Raw genomic sequence first — 21,859 nt, 5'->3', positions numbered from 1 at the left:
AACACAAAAAGATAGACAAGCTCATTATGGGTGTAAAAATGATGAGAGTTGGCCATTAACTCCACTTTTTAAATAACTGGCTCCAAAAGCCTAAAATTAATTAGGTGTCACTCATTCAAATTTATTTAATCACACAGATCAAAATGTAGTTTCATCTGAAAAACCAAATTTCAGCCTCTTAAATGGATAGATGATAAGGAAAACACTTAAACATTTACAAATGATAGACAATAGTTACCAGAAAGCAAAATGGATAAGGGAAGCGATATGCGAAGCAGGGAAGAGAGTGTTTTTGTTTCTTTGAAAAAAAAGGAAATGTGAAGGAGCAGGATTCTTTTTTTAGGCAATTGTGGAAGTGCATGAGAAGCGAAAAAAAAATGTGAAACAAGGGGGAAACGAGTGGGGAGCGAGGGGAAAGCAAAAAATAAGTAAATAATAACATGAAAATACAAAAAACATAGGAAAAACGAGTGGGAAAAGAAAAAGAGGTGAGAGGGAAGCGATTTGGGAAGCGAGTGGAAAGCGCGCTTCCCACAAATGGGAAGCAAGTGGAAAGTGTGCTTCCCACAAATGGGAAGCAAGTTTCCCCCATGCTTCTCCCAAAAGGGAGAAGCATGGCATGTCCCCCTTCTTAAGCATGCTCCCCCCTTAGGGAGTTCCAGAAACTATGGGATGGACAAAAGATGCACTCAATACTCCAAGGTTGCAAGTAGCGTATTGTTACTTGTATTGGTCGAGCCCAAAGTTAGATATGTATCGTAGCGTATCATAAAAAATCATAACTTTTTAATAAAATCTTCCAAATGTTCATAAAAAACAAGAAAAAATAGAAAAAATTATAAATAAATCATAACACATGAAACAATGATGAATTACACAAACTACAACCATAATATAACATATGAAACATTTGTCTCTATGAGTTGCATAAGACATCATCAAACATCAACTAATATAGATAATATTGCATGATATCTCACAAGAACAATGCAAAATATTAAATATATTGAAATTAAGAACATGTCACAAGACTCATACTTTCATATTACAAAAACAAAATAACCAAGTTTATGAACACTTAAGTGTTAAATAACTAAATTTTTTGAAAATATAACCTCAATCATCATCATTATCTTTTTCTTCTCCTTCTCGACATCTACATCGTCTCAAGGTTGCGCATACCCCACATTTCTGCCTCACTCATCTTTTTTTCTTGTTTTCTCTAAGACCAGTGATATTTGTTAGCATTGTCATTTCACGGCATTCGGTAAATCTCTTGACATGCAGGGGGCAACATTGTGATGTGTCCCAGTTTACGGCAGTTCCAACAGGCAACAGGAAAGCGTGGACTACGAGGCAGCAGTTGCAATGAGCAGCGAGGAGGCGCTGCTGGTGGTATTGGTAGAAGTGGAAGGTGCAACAAGTAGAGGGTGGCGAAGATGGGTGGCGGGTAGTTGGGTGTTGCAGAGGTGGTGGTGGTGGGTTCAGCGAAACCAAACTGGGCAGAGGAGCTGGGTTGAGGAGGTGGTGGCACCAAGGCTGGGTGCAGCCCAGGGAGGAAGTGGCTCGGGAGGGGTGATGGTGCGATGGAGTCGGGCAGCTCAGGTGGGGTTGGGCCAAGCATAACTGAACTAAGCTTGATTGGGGTGCAGTGGAGTCGGGTGGCAGAACCGAGATGGGCTCAATGGTAACTCTGGTGGAGGTCCAGCCCAAACCGAGCTAGGCTCGATGGTGGGCTCAGCCACGTGACGGTGTATGAGAGAGAGAAAGGGGTGCGACAGAGGGACTTGAGAAAAAGAGAGGGGGGGTTCAGCTAAATGTGGCTCAACCCTCCACCACATGGCATAGAGTGGCATGCCATGTGGCTAGCCAAAACTCCAAAATACCCCTCTCTATAATTTAAATGCCCATTTTCCCATTTTATTCCCAAAATACCCAAAGTCGCATCCTATTTTACCTTTATGCCATTCGCCCAAAAAAATAAAATTCCACCCATATCTCTTGACCAAAAATACCCCTTGAATATTTGAAAATTTTTGTTTATGCCCTTGTATCCTAATTTATGATTTTGCCCTTAACAGTTGTTGGGTACAAGTTAAGCTTGTTTTAACTTCATTTTTGACAAAATAACCATCGTTTATTCAGAATTTTGACATAAATGTATTCGTATACTCAAATGTTATAAAATAGGTCTTAAAAAATGATATTATAAAAATTACAAGTACCAAAAAATGTGAGATTTGACAGTATGCACTACTTCATGTGCAAGTAGACACCCCTCATATATCCTTCTAGTGGGTACAAAATCAAGTTGTGAGGGCCCTACCACTTGCTTTATCACCTGTTTGAGACGAACTGCTACATTAAGTGGAGTCCCCAACAAAGAAATTGGTCTAAATTTTCCAATCTCAATTGTTCTCGGCTCTTTAGGGACAAGAACTAAAATGGATTCTCCCTTGCAAAAATCAAATAGGTATATGTATATGATTCCAACGAGTGCAAGATGATTTTGCGCATAGAAAGCTTACACTTGTCTATACTCAAACTTGAGAAAAATGCAATATCAAAGGAACGTATGGTTTGATGCGTATGATAGATGCATAAACAACATTTTTGCATGTGCTTATGATAAAGGAAAAGTGACCTTGTAATGTCTATGCTTATGCAATTCACCATATGACAAACACTCACGGTAATCATGTTTATCTATGCTCACAAGTGTGATGAGTGCACTTTGACATAGAACAATTATACTTATGCATCACAAACACATTGATGTCATACACTGCTGCTAGCTCCAAGTCATGGGTTGGATAGTTTCTTTCATCAATATTTAATTGACGTGATGCATACGCTATAACCTTATCGCTCTGCATCAGCACACAACCCAAACCTATTCCAGAGGCATCTGTGTACACCACAAATCCTCCTCGACCAAAAGACAAAGACAAAACAGGAGTTGTCATAAGCTTTGTCTTCAAAATCTGAAAACTCTCTTCGCATTTGTCCCTGTTAGTATCCTGCTAGATCAAGGAAACTCCTAATGTTGTTGACATTCTTAGGTTGTTTCAAATCCAATACGGCTTCTACTTTGGTAGGATCCACGGATACTTCATTCCTAGATATCATGTGACCCAAAAACATGACTTCTTCGCAAAGTTGTCAGTCGAGGAAGCGGGAGCGAGAATCGAAAGCGGGAAGCAAGGCACTTTCAAAATTTTAGGAAGCGAGAAGCATGGGACGAGTTAGAAGCAAACCAGGATTCGTCTAAGAAGCGACCTAGGAAGCAAACCGAAAGCAACCTAGGAAGTGAACCGGAAGCGAAAAAAGAAAAATAAAATATAAATAAAAATAAAAATATAAAAAAAATGAAAAAAGAAAGCGAGGAGAAAATGCGCTTTCCAATTTTTTTTTTGCACTTCCTATGGCGCTTCTGGTAACTCGGCTTCTTCGAGCCAAAATTCATACTTTAAGAACTTAACAAACAATTGATGCTCCCTAAGGACTCCTAATATGATTTGCAAATGCTCTCTATGTTGCTCAAAATTCTCCTAGTAAATCAAGATGTTATCAATGAATACAATCACAATTGTATCCACATAAGATCGAAATGCTCGATTCATGAGATCCATGAAGGTTGTTGGCGCATTAGTGAGCCTGAAAGGCATCACTACGAACTCATAATGTCCATATCTCGTTTGAAAGACAATCTTTGGGATATCATCGTCCTTAATCCTAAGTTGATGATACCCAATTCTAAGGTTGATTTTCGAAAATACTTTAGACTTTTGTAATTGATTGAATAATACCGAGAGATACCACCTGAAACAATGTAATGGCAATAGTTGCACTCGATTTTAAAATAGTTTTCACTCACTACTTGAGTGCCCCATTGCCATGCCGGATCATTTGATGTCATTTTTCCCCAAAAAAAACACTGAAAAGCAAAGAATATGGATTTGTTACCTTAGCCCACTCTCATTAGTGAAAAAATTATGAAAATGCACTTTTACATGAGAAATCCGCAAAAGCCCTCACACATGAGCACAAATCGGCCCCCAAATCGCTCTCACGCCTCTTAGGGTGTGTGGGTTATCCAATAAAGGCGTCTACACAAATGAGAGAATTGGCCTCATAACAAGTCCTACCTACATGGTAGTTATTAAATATTATATGCTAGATAAATATCAGGAATTTAAATTCAGAAAACTAGCCAGCAACATTAATAGTAGAAACACAGTTGGATAAACTTGGACCAAGATTTTTTAGTAAGAATAAATCTAGTTATTGCCTAGTCATTTATTATTGAGCAACTATAAAAAGGCGCACCTTTTGTTTTCTCTTGCAATGAGATTGCAGATGTATAAACTAGCAAAACAAAAAAGCAGCTAGAAGAGAAACAATTTGCATCATTTTCAATATAGACAATATTAACAATACCAGACAAAGACTAATTACTCAAAACATCAACACGATTTTGTTGAATGCCCTGCTTGAAATATGATGAGCAGTTATTATAAAGCCAGAATGAAAAAAGATTTGAAGTGCATTAACATGAGCTGGGAATCATGAATTTGTGACATCAAACCTTTTTCCATTAGTCTTTTGTTTATAGCCTAGTCATAGAAGCATTGTGTCAGTTGACCTACCACCCTTGCAACAAATATTTCCTCAGTACTGCTAATGCTCATAGCTTAAAGCCCAAAATACTCGCACTCTGAATATAGATGAAGAAAATATCCCAACATCTATGTCACACAGGTGCGGGGGCAGGGGTACGGATATATTTATTTATTTATGGTCAGTTTTGACGCAGGGGATTCTGTTCTAGGTCTTGTTTGAGCCAGGTCTGATTCAGATTTTGGTGAAAGCATCCCAGATCTGATTTGAACTAGACGTGGGATGAGTCAAAATCAGACCTGTAAAAATATGATTTTATGAATCATGAAATTTTGGTACATTGTTGGCTGTTGAACATTAAAGCCCTTGGAAAACTAACTTACATTCTGCAAAAAACATGATTTAAAACCCGTTTTCTACTAAATAAACTATTTAGATCACATTTGTAAGATTAAATTTACAAAAAAAAGTAGAAAAATGTGAAAAGTGGTGTTTTCTATTAGATTGCATGTACAAACGACTGTAGCAAATTTATATTCTACATACACAATTATAAGTTTCTTTTGGTTTTTAAGTTTGATTTTTAAATTTAGACAATTTTGGACTCGGTCAAAGTTGATCAAGTCCAAAATCAGATGAAAATGATCGGGTGCTGGGTTGACTGCATCTAACACTTTTTGACCCACACCCAGCCGTGTCAGGGTGCCGCACCCGCACCCAGCAGAGTCGACGAGGGTGCTTCAGAAGTATAGAAGCACCCATGTTACATAACCCAACATATACACAACTCAAGCTGAGAGATCATACCAAAAATGAAGCCCAAGATGATACATGCCAAACAATTGCATTTAGCTTCTATATGTGTTTACTGAAAGAAAAGGCAACATACTCACAAACAACATCAAAGACATCTATCTAGTAAAAGATTTTCCCTATTAGCTTGGAACAAATTAAGCTCCACTTTGGAAAAAATAAAAACAGGTAATAGGATACATGCCTCCCGAACATCTTCAAGAAAAGCTTCATGTGATCCACCATAGGCACCCATTGCCAATCTTAAATCAATTGCTCGAAAATCTAAAGGACGAGAAACCATTGCAGGAGTTCCAAGAATACCCTCGCCCTCATTATCATTTATGTTACAGAATGTTGTTCCTAGCAAATTGCAGAACACCTTTCCCTCATCTGCAGCAACAGCACTGCGTAGTACAGCCCGACATTGCTTCATTATGAATTCAGAAAATGAATGACCGCTTCTTTGTTTTCTTGCTTTATCAGGTTTGTGATGCATTCCTTCCCCACAAACCTCAGCCAACAGGGAGAGAACAGCTTTCTGTACTACCCAGAGACAAAAATGATTAGTTGATCAAAGCTTTTGAAAACACAGTTTACGGAAATTATTATTTAGTACAAGCAGTAGGCTCTGACAGATAGCAATAATACTTCCCCCAACATATCACCTTTTCTTTTTTTTTTCGGACCAAATATGTTACAAAGCGAAAACAAAAGGGGATACATGCCAAGCATATCATATATTATAATTGCAGCTGAACTTAATGATACCAAGAACTTTCAATAAAGCATCTGACACCTGATACACTAGCAAGATTAAACAAATTAACAAATTCACATTTAACATAACAAGTTATCAGATACCAGTTGGATTCTACTTATCCTTCATAAATGTACAAACTCGTGAAAAGCGCTTGGCATATTTTTAGTTTGGTCATCAACTAGTACCTACTGGCAAGCATCAGTGCTTTCAAGTTTCAACCTACCAGAATATTTTAAAAAATGTAAAGTTTGATTACTGTTTCTTGTTTAATAGTGATTATACAAAGAAGGAACAAAAAGGAAAAGTGGACCAAAAAGTAAAATGTCAGTAGTTTTCCTTGAAAAATATATCAAATCCCAGCCTAGATGAGGACTTCATGCTAAGACCTCCCATAACCAAGTTAATGTCTCTCCTACAGCAGGTGAATCTATAACTAACCTCAACATTCATGAACGAAGAATATTAGAGAAAGAAACCAGAAGAGCAATTACCATCTAAGGACCTCCAAAAATTAGTATAGAGTATTTTTGGCCTTTTCAGTATGCAGGATACCAAGGATATTATCACTCAGAGGGTATTGTTTTCATAGAACCCCAAATGTTATGTATGTAAAAGAACCGAGTGAATGTTATTGAACTAGGACACAATTTTTCTTAATCTTCAGTTCTTTTTCTCCTCACCCTTCTTCCCTACTTCATCTTATTCTTCTTTTCTTTCTTTCCTTAATTGCCGCAAGTTACTAAGATGTAAATCAAGGATTTAAGATGGCATCTTCCCCATTGTTTCTTTTTCTTTCTGAAGAAAAGGGTTTAAGATGGTACTAGAGCAGAAGAGCCCTCATGAGACCCACCTACTGACATCATCAAAAGGAGGGACGCCTGAGCTGAAACTTGCAAACAACAAACCATGCCATTCGGAGCTTCCTATAATGAGTTTTGAACTTTCATTGATTTTTCTGCCACTGATGAGTTTTAAGGGTTCTTTTTGTGGTTTCTTGAGATTGAGGCTTGTTTGAGCTCTATTAAATCAGATTTTGATGTACACGAGAAGAAAGAATAAATTGGAAAAAGAATAGAGCTGTATTTTGGGTCTTTGACGGAAAATTTTGGCGTTTAGGACCAGTGATAGAAGATGAAGAGATGTACACCGACAAAGGAAAAGCAATATCGATAGTGTTAAAAGAAGGCCTAGTAGACTGAGTATCATCATCTAGTTGAAAATGATTCCAGTGCATTTCCCCTTTTCCACTGTGCACTTGTCTCAGAAGCATGCTTCTCAAATACTATGCATTGTGCTACCTGCTTCACATTGGCTTTAGGAGTCCTTACTTCCTGCTTCCGGTTTCCTCATTGATCCTCGATTCTAATTCCTTCCTAGAAACCATGGGTCTAATATAGAAAGCATCACTGACCCTATTGCACCCCTACATACAGGGTTTATATTTGGAAATAATGAAGGCACGGAACTATTGAGCACAAAATTATAGATGCAAGTTGTACCGGCCCAATCTGACCACATAGATATGTTCAGCATGGTTTGTTTACTAAGGATTGGACCATGTCTTTTCAATGTAAAAATATGATTTTTTGAGTTGTGAAATTTTGGTATATTGTGTGAAGCCCTTAAAAAACTTGCTTACATTTCAGAATCACATGATTCAAAATGCATTTCCTACCAAACAAGCATTGTAGATCACTTCCATAAGGTGTGATTTGCAAAAAAGTTTAAGAAATATGAAATAAAGGTGATTTCTACTCAATAGTTCTGTACCTTCATTGTACCAAATATTTACCCCTATATGCAAGTATATGGGAATCTAAAAGATGTACAATGCTAGTAACAAATCAACACAGAACATCTATAGAGCTCTAGGATCAAATTTTTATTAATTAATACCTATGTAACATAGACTTGTTAAAAGGGTCAGCGCACCCGCATAGACGGGAGGCGACACAAGTGCAGGTGCAGGTCCCTCTTCATAGATTAAACCTAGGCCTTCTGGGTTGGGTTGGGTTGGGTTCTATGTAGTCAAAGGTGCCAACTAGACACCTAGTCGGACTAGTTGTAAAAAAACCTAGGAATCTGTATGATTCCTAGTTTACCCCAATAGGGGTACTGACTTTCCTGACTAGGCACCTAGTCGGTGCTTAACCTGCCCTTGCCTAGACACGAGGGCAGTTACGCCTTTTTTTTCATTTTACAATAAAAGGGAAGAGGGGTTATAAACCTCTCTCTCTCTCTCTCTCTCTCTCTCTCTCACACACACACACACACCCTACACCCTCTGTCGTCACCCTCGCCCATCGCCGCTCCAGGCATGCCTTTGCCTCTTCTTCTCTCCTCCTTCCTCCGTCTCTTCTTCTTCTTCCTCTTCTGAAGCTGTCTCTGTCTCTCTTTCTCTCTCCCCCCTTCCTCTGCCTCTTTTTTTTCTTCTCCCCCTACCTCCACTTCTCCTTCTTCTCCTCTTTCTCTCTTCCCCTTCCTCTTCTTCTTCTTCTCTCCCTGTCTCTCTTTTTCTCTCCCTCTTCTTCTTCTTCTTCTTCTCTCCCACTTCCTCTTCTTCTTCTTCTTCTTCTTCTTCTTCTTCTTCTTCTTCTTCTTCTGTCACTGTCTAGAACAGAAAAGATTCTTTTGTTTGTGTGTTTTTTAATTTCAGCAATTCTCTCTGTGTACAGTGTATCAGAAGAGGAATTTAAAATTTTGTAAAGTTTGCTCTGAGCAAATTACTCTTGATCAGGTTTTGTTGCTGCTGATTAATTTTTGTTGCTACAAGCAAGTCTATTTGTGTATGAAAGCATGTTTATATATTTCTTTAAGAGCTTGAAAGCATGTGTAGACTGTCTAGTGACTGTGTGTTGAACTGTTATTACTTATTAGTATCCATGTATATGTTTCTTTGATTTTTTCCTCTAATTTGTGTATTTTTTATTAACTTTTTTTAACTGGGTGAGTTTAGTATTACTCATTTTATTTATATATATATATATATTAGTTATGTGTGTATATGTAAATTATGTAATTGGGCACTTGTTTGATTCTTTTATTGTATATGTATGTATAATTGTTAATTGCATATCATATACAAATACAATACATATATATGTGATTCTTTGATTCTAATATATTTTTTGTTCTTTGATTGCTTCATTTATATACATTACATACATTTTATTCTTTCGGTCTTTCATTTATATACATTTGTTTGTTACTAATTTTAGCAGTTCATTTGCATCTTTTTTATATATTTTTATTTTTTTAATTAAGGTACCAACTAGGAACCACCTAGCGCTTTTGACTACATAGGTCGGGTTCGGTTGAACCCACACATCTAAAAAAATTAATAAAAAATAATAATATCTAAATTTTTTTATTTTGTTAAAATTTAATAAACAAATTAATTGTGTTTGTTTTAAAGACAAAAATGATGGGTAAAGGGAAAGGAATTGTGTCATATTTAAGTGCATGTGCAAGTTCTGCTGCTAATGCTAGTTCTCGTTCTCCCAATGGTGCTAGTGCTCATTCTCGGCCTTTACCTGAATCATGTGAGGAAGGACCACTATGGGTAAAAGCAAAGAAGCTTGAGAAACCTAGAAGAAGTGGTGGTGAAAATGTGAGATTTCAATGCACCCTTTGTGATGAAACTATTGTTGGGTATTATACACGAATCAATGCTCATTTTTTGTTTTTTGAAGTTGATAGGACATGGCATTTCGAGATGTAAAAAAGTTGATAAGGCAGCATGTAGACAATAGAAAAAATGCAAGATGAATATGACAAGAGTAAGGGAATGGTCTATTCTTGTGCAATCAATATACTACTTTCAAGTCACAAAAAGGATACTAAAAAAAAGTGGATATAGGACGTAGAGGAACAACACAAGGATCATTCAATACATATGGGAGGGATGAGATGGATAAAAAAATAAAAAGGTACTTTTATTTTAGTTCACTTCCATTTAATATTTCATTGGAAAATTGTAATTTGAGTGGCTATCTACCTCCAAGTTCAAAAAAACTACAGGCATCAGTTATTGTATAAGAGAGGGCAAATATTAAGAAACTATTAGAAGTTAAAAAAAACCATGGAAGAAAAATGGAGTCTATTGTCTCTGATGGGTGGACGGATATTCAAAGGAGTCAACTAATTAATATCATTGCCTCTTTGCTTAGTGGGTTAATATTCTTCAAAGCAATTGATGCATTTGGGCAATATAAAAAATGTTGAGCATTTAAAGGGATTGTTTATAAAAGTGATAAAAGAAGTAGGTGATGATAAAATAGTGCAGATCATCACAAACAATATTCTAATTTGTAAAAGTGCAACATTGAGTTTAGAGAGTGAGTTTCTTCATATTTTTTTTGCACTCCCTATAAAGCTACACAACTTAAATTTGTCCCTTAAGAGTATTTGCAATCTAAAAGAGGAAGAAGATTGACCTGCATAAGCGCTATTTTTATGCATTGAGGAATTAGAAAAAGATATACAAAATATTAGGATTTTGTTGTCAACCACCATCAGGCTAATGCTATATTTAATAGGCATTATGATTTAAATATGTGGAAGGTTGTTGAAACACGTTTTGCATTCATTATTGTGACGATGAAAAGAATTAAGTAAAAAATGCATTGATTTGCATGGTAACTAACGAGAATTGGTGATTTTATCGTATAGATGAGGCTGCCATGGCCCAAGAAATTAAAAAATGCATTATCGATGACTAGTTTTGGGATAGAGTTATGTATTTAAGTTTATGCAACCTATTTTGAAAATGTTGAGGAAACTTGACAAGAATGAGCCCATGCTTCACAAAATTTATGAAATATGAGATAATATGATTGAAAAAAAAAATTATGTTAAAATTTTTAAGCATGAAGAAAAAGACCTTGCACTTGATGATTCAGAATTCCTCAATCGTATATATTCAATTTAGTGAGAATATGGGATAAAAGAGCATTCCTCTACATTGCATAGTGCATTCTCTCAATCCTTTTTTGCTTGTCTCATCCATCTTGAGTGTGGATTCTCCAACTGAAGCCACTTTGTTCTTGAGTTTAGGACAAGCCGGTTTGATATGACCCGACTCATTGCAAAAGTGACAATAATTTTTCTTTCTGTCTCCCATAGTGTGGAGGCTTGTAGGTCTTTACATTATTACAAAGCCTAAACACCGCAAACACTTCATCTCTAATTTTTTTAATACCAAGACGAGTTTCCTCTTGGCAAACTTTGGCAACAACATACTCAAGAGGTGAAGAGAGGATCTATGAAGAAACGAAATCACTTCTCAAATTCGGGGTGATGTCCATGTAGAAATCGAAAAAAGTGTTTTTTCCCATTTGTTCCCTTCTTAGCTCCACGTTTTCATTAGCAACTCACTTGGGTTCAAGTGCCAACTCATCCCATAAAGGGGATAGTGAACTAAAATAATCACAGAAACTCATGTTCTCCTGTTTGATGGTTCTAATTTTCTCTTGCAAGAAAAATTGGCTTGCAAGATCTTTTTTAGTGTACATTTCATTCTTAAATGACAAAGCTTCATTAGCCTTTCTAAACTTTGCAATGTTAGCACACATTTTAATGTCAACATTGTCCATAAATGCAAGGATCTTTGCTTGGTTACTCTCTCAATCTTACTCTCACAATCTTCCACTTTGACTTGATAATCGCAAATGGCTTTGGCATGATAATCTCCTTCAAGAGACTTCTCTTAATCTCCTACTTTTGTGAGCACAAGCTGAGGTTCGGGAATAGTGCCCACCGCATATCTCCAAAGTTTCTTTCCTTTAAGGTAGTTCTCCATGATGAATGCCCACATCATGTAGTTTGATCTATTTAGTTTGAAGTATAGACCAATCCTGAAATCGTGCTCAATGTTGAATATTAGAATAGAGAGAGAGAGAGAGAGACAGAAAGAGGAAGATGTAAATAAACATGTCCTCTTGGGTTACCATGACCTCACGAGCACTTTTGAAAGCTTTCTCACAAAGATGATCATGTGATGGTCACACTCCAAAGGTCTAAGATGTTAAAAATATATGCATATATATAAACCTATATTATAATAGGTTGCCTGACTAGGGTATTTTTGTCTTTTTACATGTGTAATAATAGTTGTTTATTAAAAACAACTATTTAGTCTTTTTTATTTTTATTTTCCTTTCTATTTGCATTGGGGCCCCACTCCATAGAGTCGTTGGGGCCAATGGTCATAAATATGATTGTTGGGAGCTCCCCAACAACTCTATGAAGAGAAGCTCCCAATGGTCTCCCCCTCTTTTTTTGTATATAAATAGGGGAGTAATCCCCACATGTATATTGCTTTCTTCCTCACTTTTCAATAATATTCCCTTTTTATTAGCTATTGGCATTGTCCCATAGTCAACTTTTGTTCACTTGACTGCTTGTCTATCCTCTTTGTAATAGCTTATTATTAGACTTGTATGTGCTTTGCACTTTTGTTATTTGTAATTCCGCATACTTCATTACATGGTATCAAAGCCCATTGGGTTCTCTTGATCTTGAAAGTATTTTTTATGGTGATTGAAGATCGTGACAAAGGTGCTATCACTTTCTTCATCTTTATCTTTCTTTTTTCATTATGGAGCATTAATCAAGAATGGAGCTCCCCTTCAAACTTAATGGATCCAACTACTTGATATGGGTGTCGGCCATGAAAAATCATGTTAGAGGGAAGAAACTTTGGGGCATTGTGATGGAAACTTCTCTTGAATCATTGTTAAAGCTCAAAAAAGTTGAAGGAAGTGTTGATAAAGCTCTGATCGGAGATTATCATCGTAAAGCTATCAATGAACATTAAATAAAGGTAAAGGATTGAAAAAGTAACCATGTCAAGATTTTGGCATGGTTTATGAATAATGTTGACATAAAAATATGTGTCAACATTACTAAAATTAGAAGAGCCAATGAAGTTTGGTTCTTTTTTACATATACACAAAAAGATCTAGCTAAATAATATTTTTATCAAGACAAAATTAGATCCACTAAGCAAGGGAATATGTGTGTCCGAGATTATTTTAGCATTTTATCCCCTCTTTGGGATGAATTAGCACTTCTTGAGCCTAAATGGGTGGCTCCCGAAGATATTGAAAGTAAAAGAGAGCAAATTGAGAAGGAACACTTTTTTCAATTCCTTCATGGTCTAAGACCAAAATTTGAACAAGTGAGGTCTTCTCTTTTTCATAAAACCAAAGTTATGCCTCTTGAAGATGCTCTTGCCAAGGTAATGTTAAGAAGAAACTCATCTTGGCATGACCAATAAAAATAATGATGTTTTGGTCGTTACTAGGCCGGGTTCCAATGCAAAAACCTATAAGCCACCCCACTTTGTAAAACAAAATAACTATGGTAATGGGTCCAACTATAATAGTGGATATAGAAAAGGTGTTATTTGCCACCATTGAAATGAACTAGGACACATTAAACCGGTATGTCCAAAGCTTAAAGATAAAATTGCTTATGTTGGAGAAATCACACCTAAGAAAGAAGAAGCAAACAAGAATAGAGGCGATATTAAAGACACACTTAGCCAAATATCGGAGGCACTTCAATAACTTCTCAAATCATCCTCCATTTCGGGTGCCACCATTATATCTTCCTCATCTCATCCATGTATGTGGATTCTTTATTCGGATGCTTCTTTTCATATGACACCTCATAAGAATGTTTTTTCTAAAGTTTACACTAATCCTACTTCATCTTATGTTTCAATGGCCGATGAAACTTCTTTAAAAATAGAAAGTATTAGAACACTTGACTCAAAAAGTTCTCAAAAAAAAAATTTGTTCCAAAAATAAGGGTGGTTCCAAAACTAATTTTTTTTTTCGACTTTCAATTTTTTTTATCAACAACAACTACGCCTTCATCCCAAAACAATTGGGGTCGACGATATGAACCAAAAAAGAAAATCATTCTGGGTCTTCCACATGAATCATTCTCCTCCAATCATTTTTATCCAATGTCATGTCCTCGATGAGGTTCAAAGCATTCATATCATTTCCTATCATCTCCATCCAAGTCTTCTTAGGCCTACCCCAACCTCTTTTAACTAATATATTTTTTCATTTCTCCATCCTTCTAACTAGAGCATCATTAGGCCTTCGCCGTATATGTCCAAACCACCATAAACGATTCTCTCTCATCTTATTTTCAATGGATGCAACGCCTACCTTCTTACGTATCTCCTCGTTTTGAATCTTATCTTTTATTGTATTTCCACACATCCATCTAAGCATACGCATCTCAGCTACACTCATTTTTTGAATATGATGTCTCTTGGCAGCCCAACATTCTGTACCATATAGTAACGCAGGCCTAATTGTCGTCCTATAAAACTTTCCCTTCAACCGCAATGGCATTCTACGATCGCACAACACTCCAGTTGCACTTTTTCATTTCATCCACCCAACCCTTATCCTATGATTTACATCTCCATCAATTTCTCCGTACTTTTGAATGATAGATCCCAAATATTTGAAACAGTCATCCACCGGTATTTTTTGCTCACCAAGCTTCACTACACTCTCATCACTACTTCGTTGCTTACTAAACCGACATTCCATATATTCTGTCTTACTCTTACTCAACTTAAAACCTCTTGCTTCCAATGTCTGTCTCCATAGTTCTAACTTAGCATTAACCCCAGCTCTAGACTCATCAATCAAAACAATACCATCAACAAACAACATACACCACGGCACATTTTCTTGAATTGATCTCGTAAGCTCATCCATCACTATAGCAAATAGGAAAGGGCTTAATGCAGATCCTTGATGTAACCCAACCGTTATAGGAAAATTGGTTGTCACCCCTCCACAAGTGCGGACATTTGTTACTACTCCTTCGTACATATCTTTAATTATACTAATGTACTTGAGAGAAACACATTTCTTCATCATTGTCCACCAGAGAACATCCCTAGGTAATCTATGGTATGCCTTCTCCAAATCAATAAAAACCATATGCAAATCTTTGTTCCTCTCTTTATATCTCTCAATAAGTTGTCTAAGAAGATGTATAGCTTCCATAGTTGATCTTCAAGGCATAAAACCAAATTGATTCTCCGATATCACGACAACTTTCCTCAACCTATACTCAATCACCCTCTCCCAAAGTTTCATATTATGACTCATGAGTTTTATACCACGATAGTTTGTGCAATCTTGTATATCACCCTTATTCTTATATAGAGGCATCAAAGTACTCTTCCTCCACTCATTAGGCATCTTATTTGTCCACCAAATCTTATTAAAAAGATTTGTCAACCATTTTAAACCTTTCTCACCCAAGCATTTCCAAGCCTCGATAGGTATACCATCTAGGCCACCTGTCCTTCTTGATTTCATTTTCTTTAAAGCCTCTGCAATTTCTTTCTTTTGAATCTTGCGCATGAAGTCACGATTCATCTCATGAAAAGAAATGGAGAAGTCTCCAAGATCCTGAGCATGACTTCCATTAAATAGCTTATCAAAATAATTTTTTCAGCTCTCCTTAATCTCCTCATCTTTGACTAAAACCCTTTGCGTTTCATCTTTGATACATCTAATCATACTCAGATCCCTCGATTTCCTATCTCTCATATTTGCAAGCCTATAAATATCCTTCTCGCCATCTTTGGTATCCAACTTGTCATAAACCTCCTTATATACCTTATCCCTCGCGTTTTGAACTATTTTTTAGCTTCCTTCTTTGCTATCATATACTTCTCCAAATTCTCATTATCACGACTCTTACTTAGATTTCTATAACACTCTCTTTTAACCTTAATAGCTAATTTGACATCCTCGTTCCACCATGATATATTCTTACCTAGCGATGCACCGCCTTTAGACTCACCTAATACCTCCTTAGTCACATTTCTCATGCCACCTGCTATCTTATTCCGCATTGATTCTGAATCCTCCTCGAGACACCAATCAGCTTCCTTAACTACCTGCTCTACAAACATTCATTGTTTAGCTCCTTTCAGTGCCCACCACTTAATTCTAGGATCTATCCTATGTCTATCCCTTTTGCGGCATTTTCTAATTCTAAGATCTAAAATTAAGACTCTATGTTGTGTAGCTACACTTTCTCCCGATATAACCTTACAATCGATACAACAACCCCTATCTCTTTTTCTAAGTAGGAAAAAATCTATCTGACTCGTATTAACCTCACTTTTAAATGTTACTAGGTGAGACTCCCCCTTCCTAAACCAAGTGTTTGCTAAGATCATATCATAGGACAAACCAAAATTTAAAATCTTTTCTCCACTTTCGTTTCTTTCTCCTATACCATAGCCTCCATGGATACTCTCAAATCCATCCCTACTAATGCCTACATGTCCATTGAGGTCACCGCCGATGAAAAGCTTTTCTCCATAAGATATCCCTTGTACTACTCCATCTAAATCTTCCCAAAATTGAGGCTTTATGGAATCATCTAAACCTACTTGAGGTGCATAAACACTAATAATATTAATAATATCCGTACCTAATACTAATTTAATAAATAAAATCCTATCACCCTTCCTACGGACCTCAACTACATTATCTATAAACTCACGACTAATAACAATCTCTACTCCATTCCTATTCCTATTTATTCCTGTATACCAAATCTTATATCCCCAAAGTTCTATAATTTTTGCTTTCTCACCTACCCATTTGGTCTCCTGTAGACATAAAATATTCATCTTTCTCCTACACATAACATCTACTAACTCTACCAACTTACCGGTTAAAGACCCTATGTTCCAAGTGGCTAACCTAATTTTATGATCTAGAACTATCTTATTTACCCCCACCCGTCCAACAAAGTGAGGGAACCCTTGCCTATTTGACACCACACCTGGGCGTTGATGTAACGTGTCGCTTCTGGGCGACGACCTAGCAACCTTTGCCCATTTATCACTACCTCTGGGCCTATAGAGTACAGCGCGTCGCTCAGTAGAGAACGCCCCAACGAAATTCTCATATTGGTTCATATTTGTTGAAATAGGTGGTTTTAAGTAAAGTTCTTTTATATTAATATGCTATTTGTAATTTTGCTTTTATAATGGGGCTTTATTGTAATTATGCTTTTAAGCCTCTCTCTATTTAACATAGAGAAGAGGAAAGCTTCAATGTACATTCTATGAAAAATCTGGACATTTAGAAGATCGTTGCTGGGATAAGCATGGCCGTCCAACCTCCTCTTCATCAAAGTCATATGCTCCTAAAGCAAATGTTACTACTCTCGAGGCAACAAAGGCACAGGAAAATATCTCTGCAAGTGACAGTAGTATCACCCTCAGTCGTGCTGAATATGATAAGCTGATAGCTCTTCGTCCTTTGAGTTCCACCTCTCTTGTAGTTGGGGTTGCCTATTCAACTGGAAATCCTCTTCATCCGACTCACAGTAAGTGGATTATTGATTCTGGTGCATCCAGACATTTGTGTGGAAATTCACTTGTTTTTTCAGATCTAAAGGATATTAAGGCTCAGCTTGGAGTCTCATTAGCCGATGGGAGCACCTCCCCGGTTGTTGGTCAGGGAAATATTTCTATATCCTCCTCATTACAGTTGAAAAATGCTCTTAATGCTCCAAAATTTCCTCAAAGTTTACTCTCTGTTAGTTGCCTTATAAAAGAACAAAATTGTAGAGTAATATTTGATCCAATGGGTTGTCATTTTCAGGATTTACTGACGGGGAAGAAGATTGGTGGAGGCTATGAAGAAAATGGAATTTACTACCTACATCATCCAATGGGTACCGTTCATGCTGCAGTGGAACATTCATTCAGTCCTGTTCAGTGGCATCGTCGTCTTGGTCATCCTTCATTGTCAAAGCTCCGTTCAATCTTTCCTCAGATTCCTTCCACCACATCATTTCAGTGTGAAGCATGTCAGCTGGGCAAGCATCATCGAAGTTCGTTTCCTTCGAGTCAGAGTCAGTCTAGTAATAAAGTCTTTGAACTTCTTCATGCAGATGTATGGGGTCCTAGTAAGATTCCTACTAGGACTCAGTGTCGATACTATTTAGTTATTGTTGATGATTTCTCTAAGTTGTCATGGGTGTTTTTAATAAAGGAACGATCTGACGTTCCAAGTATTATCAAATCTTTAATTCTTAAAATTAAAACTCAGTTTGAATCTAGTGTCAAGATTGTTCGCACTGATAATGCTCTCGAGTTTAAATCAAAAAGTTTGTTACAGTTTTACCAAGATAATGGCATCCAACCCCAAACTTCTTGTGCCTATTCATCTCAACAAAATGGAGTGGCTGAGCGAAAACATCGTCACCTACTTGATGTTGCCAGGACCATTATGATTCAATCTAATGTTCCTGCGTTATACTGGGAGATGCAATTACAACTGCTTGCTATCTGATCAACCGCATGCCTTCCTCTTCTGTGGGTGATCAAATTCCAATTCATATCCTAAAACCCAATGCCCCCCTCTTCTCCCTCTCGCCCAAAGTATTTGGATGTGTTTGCTTTGTACACAAACTTGGCCCTGACCGTGATAAATTAATTGCTCAAGCTACAAAATGCATATTTATCGGTTATCCCAAAAATTAAAAGGGATATCGATGTTATGATCCTACTTCTCGCCGAGAGTATGTCAGTGCGGATGTCTCTTTCTTGGAATCCACTCCCTATTACTCTAGTATCGGTTCCCCGCTGCAAGTTGATCCAGTTGAGTCTTGTCCATTACCTATACCTCCTTTTCCTTTGGAATTCGTGCCCTCATTCCCGAACCAAACTTCATCCTCCTCCAGATTTCATAATCCTCCATTGGTATATGTGCGTAGAGATCCACCTCCGCAAGTGTCTTCATCTTCTTCTTCCCCTGAGGTAAGTTCTACTGACAATAGTGATCTTCATAATGGTGATAACAGGCCGATTGCTCTACGCAAGGGGACACGACAATGTACCTTATATCTCATATCTCATTTTGTCTCCGATGCCAAAATTGGAAATCGGATGAAATCTTTTATTTCAGCTTTATCTGCTGAAACTATTCCTCTGAACTATCAGCAGGCAGAGCTTGATACTCGCTGGAAGCTGGCTATGCAAGAAGAAATGGATGCTTTAATATCTCAGCATACATGGGATCTAGTTGATTCCCCAGCAGATGCTGACATTGTTGGATGTAAATGGGTATATACTATAAAGTACAAATCTGATGGATCAATTGAAAGGTACAAGGCCCGATTAGTAGCCAAAGGGTATACTCAGACATATGGTATTGATTTCTTTGAAACTTTTTCTCCTGTTGCACGGATGGGTACCATTCGTCTTGTTCTCTCAGTAGTTGTTCAGCATGGTTGGAGCTTGTACCAATTAGACGTGAAAAATGCATTTCTATATGGGGACTTATCTGAGACCGTTTACATGCAACAACCTCCAGGATTCGAGGTTGAGGGGGAGTGTCAGAAGGTGTGTAGACTGAAAAAGGCGATTTATGGCTTGAAACAAAGTCCTCGTGCATGGTTTCAAAAGTTGTTTGAAGTGATGTCACGTTTTGGCTTTAATAGGTCAGCAGCAGATCATACACTGTTTATAAAGAAAACTAGCTCTGGCATAGTTGTTATGGTGGTATATGTGGATGACATCATTCTTACAGGAGATGATGTGAAAGCTATTGATGCCACAAAGGCTCATCTTCAAAAACACTTTGTTACAAAAGACCTTGGTTCACTGAGGTATTTTCTGGGTATAGAAGTTGCCAGGAGCCTTGAAGGGATGGTTTTGTCTCAACAGAAGTATGTTCTTGACTTATTAAAGGAAACAGGAATGTTGGGAGCTAAACCAGCAAATATTCCCATGGACCATAAAGTTCAGTTGTTTGAAGAAGGGTCAAAACTAGTTGATAGCAAAAGCTATCGCTCTCTAGTAGGGAAACTACTGTATGTAACTGTGACCAGGCCGGATATTGCTTTAGCAGTAAGTAAAGTTAGTCAGTTTATGGACAAATCAACTGAGGTACACTGGAATGCAGCTATTATGATTTTCAGATATCTAAAATCTTCTCCTGGAAAGGGGTTATTGTTCAGGAAAGGTAGAACTCTGGAGATAATGGCCTATTCTGATGCTGACTATGCAGGATCTGTAGTGGATAGAAAATCTACCACAGGATTCTGTGTGTTCCTGGGAGACAACTTGATCTCTTGGAGAAGTAAGAAACAAAATGTGGTTTCTAGGTCGAGTGCAGAATCAAAATATCGGGCTATGGCCCAAACAGTTGTTGAATTGATGTGGGTTCGTACTGTTCTTCTTGATCTTCAGGTGAAGGTGTCCTCTCCCATGACCATGATGTGCGATAACAAAGCTGCAACATATATAGCGAACAATCCTGTATTTCATGAGAGAACAAAGCACATTGAGGTTGATTGCCACTATGTAAGGGATATGGTTCAAGCTGGTCATATCACTACAAAATATCTAAAGTCGAAAGACCAAGTTGCAGATATGTTTACAAAACCTCTCGCTAGACCAAATTTCTCAAAATGTTGTGACAAGCTGAGCATGATTGATATCTATGCTCCAGCTTGAGGGGGAGTGTTGAAAATAGGTGGTTTTAAGTAAAGTTCTTTTATATTAATATGCTATTTATAATTTTGCTTTTATAATGGGGCTTTATTGTAATTATGCTTTTAAGCCTCTCTCTATTTAACATAGAGAGAGGCCCTAATCACATAACGAGTTTTGTGTTTCTTGTGCAGCTCTCTCTCTCTCTCTCTCTCTCTCTCTCTCTCTCTCTCTCTCTCTCTCTCTCTCTCTTCTCTCTCTCTCTCTTCTCTCTCTATCTAGGGCTCGGTTCATCTTCTACAATATTCATAGGGTGTGACTAAGTTTTTATGTTGGCTGTCACTGGCCTACCGCAACCCTCCTCCTTTATCCGGGCTTGGGACCGGTAGTGTATAACTAAACAGTTATACACAGGCGGAGTTTTTCAAAAAAAATTATCATGGTTGCAAAAAAAAATTCTCACATAAAGATTGCACCACGTAGAATCTCCAGTCAGGGAAGCTGATTGGGCAAGGTCATAAAAGAGGCGATCTTTACTTTATAGATTTTTTGTCACTTCCACCCAAGTCATTTTGTAATTTTGTACATTAAAAAAGTATTGATACTTGGCATAAGAGACTTGGGCATCCTAGCTTTTCGAAAATGTCGCTCTTTCCTTTTTTTGGAAAATACTTGTAAAGACATATCTTGTAAAGATTGCATTTTTGAAAAAATGAAAGCAATTCCCTTTTCATAAAGAACTTTTGTTTCTACACGGCTTTTTGAATTAATACATTCGGATGTATGGGTCCCTCACTTATCATATCAAAAGGAGGTTAATCTTATTATGTAAATTTTGTTGATGATTTTGCTAGATACACATGGATTTATTTTCTAAATTATAAATCCGATGTGTTCTCTTTTTAAGAAATTTCATATAATGATTAAAAACCAAATTTTAAGCAACCTTTCTATTCTTAGATCGATTCGGGAGGAGAATACATGTCTAACGATTTTCAAAGTAACTTAAAACAAAATGGAATTTGTCATCAAAGGTCTTGTCCTAGAACTCCGCAACAAAATGGTTTAGCGGAAAGAAAACATAGACATATTATAGAAACCACTAGGACTCTTTTCGTTTCAAAAGACATTCCAAAAAAAATTTGGGTTGAAGTCATTCTAACCTCAAGATA

At 37.1% G+C, this 21,859-nt stretch overlaps 1 protein-coding gene across 1 annotated transcript in view; it reads right to left on the bottom strand.

Moving 5' to 3' along the window:
- The window catches only part of LOC149812896 (methyl-CpG-binding domain-containing protein 9-like), a 54,571-nt gene that overhangs the window by 21,598 nt on the left and 11,114 nt on the right, over positions 1–21,859 (bottom strand). Inside the window, exon 6 of the mRNA XM_089991975.1 lies at positions 5,618–5,953. Coding sequence (XP_089848101.1) covers positions 5,618–5,953 — 336 coding nt within the window. The remainder of the gene's footprint in view (positions 1–5,617; positions 5,954–21,859) is intronic.

The sequence above is a fragment of the Nuphar pumila genome, chromosome 16, assembly GCF_984573655.1.
Source record: "Nuphar pumila chromosome 16, dmNupPumi1.hap1.1, whole genome shotgun sequence".
NCBI lineage: Eukaryota > Viridiplantae > Streptophyta > Magnoliopsida > Nymphaeales > Nymphaeaceae > Nuphar > Nuphar pumila.
Note: the sequence above shows the minus strand (reverse complement) of the source record. Positions and strands in the feature narration are given on the sequence as shown.